Source organism: Arachis ipaensis, chromosome B03, assembly GCF_000816755.2.
Source record: "Arachis ipaensis cultivar K30076 chromosome B03, Araip1.1, whole genome shotgun sequence".
NCBI classification, from domain to species: Eukaryota; Viridiplantae; Streptophyta; class Magnoliopsida; order Fabales; family Fabaceae; genus Arachis; species Arachis ipaensis.
The window spans coordinates 106,816,238-106,825,801 of NC_029787.2; the positions used below are offsets into that span (position 1 = coordinate 106,816,238).

The following is a 9,564-nucleotide window of genomic DNA, read 5'->3' on the forward strand; positions in this document are numbered from 1 at the left end:
TATCTGTCTACAAGTTTAATATGCATGCATCCCCAACTACTTACTGATATGCGAGCTAGTAGTACATATATACATAGTCTTTTTCTTTAGGTACTAGTGGAATCACTGTAAAGGGAATGCCTAAAACAAACCAAAAGGAAAAGAAAACGAGAAAAACAAAAGTGAAAGAAAGAATTGATGGTAAGTAAAAAAGTAGCAAGGGAGGAAAAAACATTGCACCGTATATGTAGCGTTGAGATGATAATTGATAAGTGGCTTCTTTTAGTCAAATAAATAATTGAACTCCCTATTCTTCGAATTACAGTATTCAACTGCTGAATCAATTTGATCGTGACAAAAAAAAGTGAAAGCCGGATTAATTTCAGTATCATCATTGTCGAATAACAAGTGCTATATATTGGGCTTCATTCGTGGAGATACATCCATCCATAATTTTAAAGCCATAAAAATAGCTTGATCTTTTTTGTCATAAAAGTAGCGGAATGAAAGACATAAAATTGTTGCATTAATTAAAGTGAGTGGGGGCAAGACTTTGGTGGGACTAGATTGCTGGCAGCCACAATACTCAATGCAAGAGTAATACTTGATTTCAGTATTATTGAAGAAATAATCATACTTCACAACTGCTTCTGTAAACTTTCATAGCTTATATTGATTACACTTTTGACAAACACGATGGGTTCAAAATGGTCTTCAATCCTCGTTGAGAAGTCGCCAAAGTTGGTGCGTCTGCATGCACTCAACTCTTGAATAAAGTAGCAATGTAGTGTGTGTATATATATATATCTCCGAAATTTATTTGAGCTAGTCAATGATATGATGAGTGGTGTCTTAGTTTGTCCCACACATCTCGTTAGTTTTCATTAGCGCATGCACAAACAAGATAGTTCAAATGAATTTGGGCCTTTAATGGGCCTGATCAAATAATGGATGTCCTTCTCTTTCTTTAACTTGCAAATAACACTTCTCACCAGTCACAAATAAAACTTCTCATCACCATCACTATCACTACCACCACTCATCAAGTAGTATAGTAATCAAATATAATTTTGATATGACCGTTACATGTCAGTTACGAGTTATAGCTCGACAGGTCTTATTGCAACCGACGTACTAACTCTACCGATTTATGACTATAAATGACCTTTATTCGGTAACGTCGAAAATGCAATTAATCTCTTTTGAATATCATTAATTCAGGAGAAAACGGTCGTCTTCGTCTCCTGGTTATAAAAAGAAGCAATCAGAATTTTGAAGGTATGCTATCTTTCCAAGATAATAATTTTTGTTAATATTCCAATTTGCCGACTTGAGCGTCGGAGTACCCTTTGCAGGTACTCAGCCCCCCGTTCCATTTGTAGCCGATGTATATCGTGATCCAACCAGTAAGTTGATAAACACCTATCGGAGGAAGAGCTATACCTCGGCTGATTAGGCAAGAACATTTGGTGCCCATTGTGGGGCCGAAAAAACTTAAGATACCTCTCTTTATAGGCCCAAATATCCCTTTGTTCATCCATGACTGACGCACCTCCGCCCACTCCGTCCGAGCTTCTTCGGATGGTAACTGAGCTTCAGCAGGTAAACCAGCACATGGCTGAAGCAAATCAGCGCATGACGGAGGAGAACCAGAGGATGCAGCACCAAATTGCGCAATTAGCTAACGCTCGCCTCGAACATAATAATGACCATCAGGAATGACCACTCAATGACGAGCAACAATCGGAGCCGACCCATGTCTCAGAGACGCCTCGGAATGATGATGACAAAGATCCTCGGAATGATGGAGCTCCTCCTGAAGCTGAGGAAACGGATCCTGACAATTATGCAGGACCGTTTACAGCTGACATTATGAATTTCTAACTTCCTCGACAGTTCACCCTTCTGACGACCTTAACCCCCTATGATGGGTTAGGGGATCCGAAGCACCACATCAGAAAATTCTGATCTATAATGATCGTCAACGGTGCATCTGACCCTATGTTATGTCCTTGTTTTCTGACTTTTTTAGATGGTCTTGCACTTGAATGGTTTTACTCTTTGCCTCCAGATTCTATCTCACGCTTTCAGGAGTTGGCGAAGCAATTCGAGGACCACTTTGCAGCATCTGCAATATATTTGCATGATTCCGATTATTTGATTACCATCAAGCAAGGTCCCCAGGAGAGCCTGAAGGATTACATCACCCATTTCACGAAGGTAGCTATGAGGATTCCTGATCTTCACCCTGAAGTCCACCTGCACGCCATCAAAAGCGGCTTTCGCCCAGGTAAATTCCAGGAGGCCATCGCTGTGGCCAAACCGAAGACTTTAGCCGAGTTCCGTGAGAAGGCCAAGGGCCAGATAGACATTGAAGAGCTTCGCCAGGCCAGAAAGACAGATAAGTCATCAACAACTAAGGACGACGATAAACCTCGGGATAATAAGAAGACCTTTAAACCAGTTCCTCGCTACTAATCATACACTCAGTTCAACACAAAGAGGGATGACATTATTAAGGAAATTCTCAATTCAAAGCTGATCAAACCCCCCTCCCCGTAAGGCCGGCAGCTATCCTGAGCCGAAGAATACTGACAAATCCAAGTATTGCGCCTTCCATCAGAAACACAACCACACAACTGATGAATGTGCGATTGCCAAGGACCTCCTGGAACGACTAGCCAGATAAGGGCATCTCGACAAATTTATTGCAGGACATATCCAAAAGAGGACAATTCCTACCTCTGACCTATCTACATCAGGTCCCTCCTCAAATGAGAAGGACAAGGCTCCGGCTCAACCCAGAAGCGTGATCAACTGTATCTCAGAAGGATACGCCATCGGCGGACATACAAGCTCGGCCAGAAAACGCACTTACAGGGCTATGCTCGCAGTTGTGGACACCGTTTCCAATACTCAATCAGACCAGAACATTCCAGAGATGACCTTTCATCTAACCGACTTCAGTTGCACTGATACCAATCTAGACGACCATGTTGTCATCTCTATCCAGTTGGGCAACCTCATTGTCTGGAAAGTTTTGCTTGACTCGGGAAGCAGGGCTGATGTCCTATTCTTCGCTACATTTGAAAAAATGAAATTGAGCACTAACATTCTGCAACCGTCTGTGGGAGACTTAGTTGGATTTTCTGGAGAACGGGTTCCAGTTTTGGGTTCAATGTGGTTGCAAACCACACTCGGTGAGCAGCCTTTATCTAAGACGCAAGATATTCAATATCTTGTAGTCGACTGTTTTAGTCCTTATAACCTCATATTAGGTAGACCTTTTTTAAAAAGATTTGCTGCAATTGTTTCCACAATACACCTTTGTGTTAAGTTTCCTGTGCAGGATAATCTAGTGGCTATAGTTCATGGTGATCTTCAAGAAACTCAGCAATGCTATAACACAAACTTAAATCCCATCAAGAGAAACAGGGAAGCACGAGTCAATTCCATATATGCTGAACAAACAACATTAGCTGAGCTAGATCCCAGAGCTGACTTTCAAGAATGTCCTATGCTAAACGAAGAACTGACAAAGGTCATCTTGACTAACGACCCTACGAAGTTTACCTTTGTAGGAACGTCCACCAAATATGAAGAAAGAGAACATCTCGTCAGTTTCACAATGTAGTGGCCACAGTTCACAGTGATCTTTAAGAAGCTCGGCAATGCTATAACACAAGCTTGAAGCCTATCAAAAGAAACAGCACAGCGTGAGTCAATTCCATACATGCCGAGCAGCCAATATTAGCCGAGCTAGATCCTAGGGCTGACTTTGAAGAGCACCCTATGCCAAATGAAGAGCTGACAAAGGACATCTTGATCGGAGATCCGACGAAGTTTACTTTTGTAGGAACATCCACCAAATATGAAGACAAGGAACAACTCGTCAGTTTTTTATGCCAGAATGCCGACTTGTTTGCCTGGACTTCAGGTGATATGCCAGGCATAGACCTTTCTGTGATCACTCATAAGTTGGCGATTAGTCTAGCAGCACAACCTATATCTCAGAAGAAACGAAACTTCAGAACTGAAAATCGCTTAGCCCCCATGACAGAAGCCAATAAGCTCATCGATGCAAATTTCATCCGAGAAATCAGGTTCACAACATGGTTAGCCAATGTGATAATGGTAAATGGCGCATGTGCGTCGACTTTACTGATATAAACAAAGCTTGCCCTAAAGATGCTTACCCCTTACCTTGCATTGATACTCTAGTTGATAACTCTTGTGATTATGGCACTTTGAGTTTCATGGATGCATACTCTGGCTATAACCAGATCCTTATGCATCCATCATACCAAGACAAAACAGCCCTTATAACTCAATATGGTAATTATTACTATAATGTCATGCCTTTTTGTTTAAAAAATGCAGGGGCGACGTACCAAAGACTCATGAACAAGATTTTTGACCGACAAATAGGTCGGAAAATTGAAGTGTACGTCAACGACATGGTCGCTAAGACAAAAGTCGGTAAATCTCATATTGACGACCTTTCTGAGATTTTTGGACAGATCCGACAATACAATATGAGATTGAGTCCTGAAAAATGCGCCTTTGGCGTTCGTGGAGGAAAATTCCTCAGGTTTATCCTAACTAGTCGAGGCATTGAGGCGAACCCTGAAAAATGTCAAGCAATACTTGACATGCACAGTCCCACAACAATCAAGGAAGTTCAGCGCCTAACAGGGAGATTAGCGGCATTATCCAGATTTCTGCTGTGTTTCTAAATCCTCCCACTTTTTTCAATGTTTGCGTAAAAATACAAATTTTCAGTGGGATGAAAATTGTGAGGCTGCTTTCACAACTTTAAAAAAATTTCTTTCAAAAACACCCGTTTTTCAAAAGCCTCAACTCGGGGAGCCATTATATCTATATTTATCTATTACTGACACAGCGATCAGCTCCGTTCTTGTTGTAGAAAATAACAAAACTCAACAACCAGTTTATTTTGTGAGCAAGTCTTTGCACAATGCCGAGCTTCGCTACTCGAGGTTAGAAAAGCTCGCCTTTGCGTTAGTCTTCTCTATAAGGCGGCTCTGACCTTATTTTCAGAGCCACACGATCAATGTCAGAACTGGGCAACCCCTTCGACAGATACTCGCCCAGCCCGAACTAGCTGGAAGATTAATCAAGTGGTTTATCAAGCTTTTAGAGTTCGATGCTCACTACCAACCTAGAGGGTCTATTAAATCACAATACTTGGCTAAATTTGTTGCTGAATTCACTAGAGAAACTTTAGATGCGGAAAACTCGGACTGGGTTCTATTTGTTGACGGAGCTTCAAACCCTCAAGGATCAGGAGCAGGTATACTCCTTGAAAGTGAGGAAGGAATTATCCTGGAGCATTCTCTTCGGTTTTCTTTTAAAGCAAGTAATAACCAGGCTGAATATGAAGCTCTCATCACAGGGCTCAGGTTAGCTATTGAGCTGAACATTACTGCCTTAAAAGTTTACTGTGATTCCTTGTTAATTGTTCAACAAGTAAATGAATGTTTTCAAACAAAAGAGCCAATTCTGTTAAAATATCTAGATATTATTAAACACCTCCTTCACAGCTTTTCAAAGGTTGAAATCAGTCACATATCTAAGGAGCAAAATCACCGAGCAGATGTTTTATCAAAACTAGCAACTACACAATCACATAATGCAACACTTTTGCAGTCAACATTAGACAAACCAAGTATAGATACAGCCGGCATTTTAATATCATCAATGAAAGTAGTTGGCAACAACCATACATTTACTACCTTAGAAATGGGGACCTTCCGCAAAGAGTCCAAGATCCAAAAAAGTTTAAAAGACAAGCATCTTTCTTTACGCTGTTGAATAACAATTTGTATAGGCGAGGTTATTCTCGACCACTGTTGAAATGTTTAGACAGGTCGGAGGCCGACTTAGCCTTAGCCGAGGCTCATGAAGGCATTTACGGAATACACTCAGGGGCAAGAAGCCTAGCACAGAAGATACTCCGAGCTGGCTTCTACTGGCCCACCATATAGGAAGACAGCCGGAAAAAGGTCCGGACTTGTGATCACTGTCAAAAGCATGCTCCGATCATCAACATCCCAGCCGAAAACCTGCACCATTCAGTGGAAAACTGGCCATTTAATCAGTGGGGAATTGATATCCTCGGACCTTTCCCCACTGCCCCAAGACAGGTGACATATTTAGTTGTGGCAATTGATTATTTTTCTAAGTGGATTGAGGATCAACCTTTAGCCAAAATTACATCAACACAGATGATATCCTTTGTGTGGCAAAAAATAATCTGTAGATTCGGTATACCTCGTCATATCATAACTGATAATGGTCGCCAGTTTACCGACCATAATTTCAAAGCTTTCTTGCAGAACTTACAGGTAAAGAAATATTTTTCATCGGTAGAGCACCCTCAATCCAACGGGTTAGCGGAAGTTGCAAATAAGGTCCTTTTACAAGCTTTAAGGAAAAAGCTCGATGACGCTAAAGGCCTATGGGCTGAGCTTATTCTGGAAATATTATGGGGATATAACACCACATTACACTCAACAACCAAAGAAACACCATTTCGTTTGGTGTACGGATCCAACGCAATGATTCCAATCGAAATTTCATAAGGTTTCCTGAGAACACAAGCTAAAGATCATGACCAGGCTCAGCAGGTCGAGCTTGATCTAATTGAGGAGGTGCGAGACACAGCGGCAGTTCGTCACCAAGCTTTGTAGCAATGAGTAGGCCAATGCCATAATAAAAAGGTGCACCCAAGATCTTTTCATGTGGGCAACTTAGTACTGAGAAAAACTGAAGAGGCACGAAAACCCCCTTCGCATGGCAAACTCACCGTGACATGGGACGACCCTTACAAAGCCCATCAAGTACTCGGCAGAGGAGCTTATCAACTAGAACGATTGGATGGCACAAAACTACCTAGCACATGGAATATTAATTCCTTGAAGCAATACTACGGCTAACAATGGCAGCATGCTAGTACTCTTTTTCCTACCCCGAAATTTTTTTCAAAAATGGGTTTTGCTCGAGGAGGTTTTAATGAGGCTAGCTTACCTGATTCAATTTGTAAAGGTACTGCATTGAATGGAAATCATTTATCTTCTTGTTTTTATGAGTTTTTACATAACAAATTGCTTGTTCGACTCAAAGGTTTAACCAATTAAACCTATTACTGTCTGATCACTGTCACGATATTAAGAGGTTATTCCTCGGATCAAAAGTTGCATTGCTACCATATGCGCACAAATTAAACTGAGCATTGCTGAAATAGTACATTATATTAATCAGGCCCTCTTTGATTAGGGAAACATACAAACAATTAGGAGCAAACATATCCTAATTTACCAAAAATATATTTCAAACAAAATCAGCAGCAATTTCATAAACCAAACAGTTTAATATAACAGTTCTTACATGGCTTCCATATGCCCTATTCAAATTAACAGTTTTTACAGGGCTTTCATATGCCCTACTCATAACAAACCACCAAAAGATGAACATAAAACCAACATTTTCAGATATAACATTTTTCAATCAGCTAAATTATCACCCCCATCCTCTGCGACTTCTTCATTGTCAACTAAGTGTTCGTCCCGAACTATCTTGCTCGGGTCCATAGCAGTGAAATCTCTATCAGGGGAGAGGAATTTTGCCTGGGTAATGGCACATTCGAAACCCTCGGCAAACGTATTAAGGATCTCAGCTTCTCGGATAGTTTTCATCTTTTTTAACTTCAATGTCACCTCAACCATCTACTCACTCATACTAGAAAAATTATTTTTCCTCTTCCTCAACGTTTCTATGACCTTTTCATGATTTTCTTTCTCCAACCTCAACTCCTCTTTCATATCGAAAAGTTCTTCCTTTAACTCAGATATGGTAGTCTCTTTTGATTCCAGCTGCTCTTTCAGACCAGCACTTTATGCGGTAGTCTGCAGCATCTTTCTGTGCTTTTTCTCTTGGCTCCGGCCTATGCTAGCTAGCCGAAAGCCCAACACTTGATACAACAAACACAGATTACTACCAGTCCTTCAACTTTTTGGGAAGTCTTTAAGCGGATTATAACCAACATAAAACACTCACCTGCATGAACTGATCTATACCCATGTCCTCGACTTCGTCAACACGAGACACATTCGAGGCAGATTGAACAACCTCGTCTGCCACAACATTAAAAGGAAACTTTTTGTCCCATACTAATAAACCATCCCCCTCGTTCTCAAATGAGTGAAGTCTTTCTTGTTTAACAGTAAAGCTCGCTAGTTCACCAAGCTGAATCACTTTCTCTTCTTCATCAACATTGACCACATCAGACTTTCTTTTTTTGAAAACAATTCCCTTTTTTTCCGATGGTGGTTGATTAACTTCGGCCCCACCCTCCATCTTCTCTGGGTTCGAAGAAGACCCTTCAAAGTTCTTAGCCCTAAACCAAGCCCTCAGACTCGATGCTGAAACTCCAGGATACTTACCAGCTGAAAAGAACAAAACCGAGTGAGTATGTTAAAATTAACATGCTATCAAAATAAAAAGAAACAGCTCATAACCCCTCACCAAAATAATTTATGACAGACGCACTATCTTCCTCCCATGGAAGCAATTCTGAAACAGATATTAGACCACCTTTGTTGACAATTTTCCTGAGGAAACCTATTATGCACTCGTTTTGAGGAGTTATAAGCTCGGGACCCAGTATATGATGAGGTTGACAGCACCAATAAATTGGAAATTTCTCACCAAGGTACTCATCTAAATAAAATGGAAATTCCTCATCTACCAATTTTACCTTAAGAAATATTTTCTTGAAATCTTTGAAAGAAGATTTGTATAATTTAAAAATAGAAAATCCATGGGTGCTATTCAAATTAACCCAAAGACCTTTTCAGACTCCTTTGACTTGAAAAAGAGAAAAGAAAAGTTCTAGTTCTGGTTCAATCTCTAGAAATTGCATCAAGACTAGGAAACATTTTAAAAACGCCCATCCATTAGAATGGACTTGAGAGGGTGCGCAGTTCATCTGCTTTAGCACATCACATTCAAAATTTATAAAAGAAAGTTTGACAAACAATTCCTCAAGAACACAGTTGTACGTATAAAAGTTCTCAAAATCTTTCTTTCTATGGAAACACGATCCATGCGATTGCATGGCATCATTTCAATGCGGAACCCAGGTCTCACTACTCTCGACAGCTTAACCTCACTAACACTCTCTTTATCAATGAACAGAGAGGCCCTTATCCTCACGTCCCCATCAACCCAGTCATAAGATTCATCATCCTCAACCTTAGGTAAATCTTTCGCCTTTTTTTCAACCATTCTTTTTCTCTCAAGAAACCAGAAAGTAGCTAAAAGAGTGAAGGAATGTTCTTACTAACCTCTTTTACTCATTCTCTTCGTGTCTTTAGAAGCAACACCAGTTAAAGCAACAGTCTCTTCTCCTAGTAAGTGTAACTCGAAATAAATTTTTGTCCATTCATTTAATAAAACCCTTTATTTCCAGGATAAATCATGACCCTTCATTAAAAGCCCACACCCAACGGTTACAACACCACTTAGGAACTTGCACCCTATTTCGAAAACCACGGCTATATG

At 40.5% G+C, this 9,564-nt stretch overlaps 1 protein-coding gene across 1 annotated transcript; it reads left to right on the forward strand.

Moving 5' to 3' along the window:
- Nucleotides 1,709-2,457, forward strand: LOC107633508. The gene is made up of 2 exons (XM_016337127.1): nucleotides 1,709-1,835; nucleotides 2,012-2,457. Exons 1-2 carry the CDS (start codon nucleotides 1,709-1,711, stop codon nucleotides 2,455-2,457), a joined length of 573 nt encoding a protein of 190 aa, XP_016192613.1.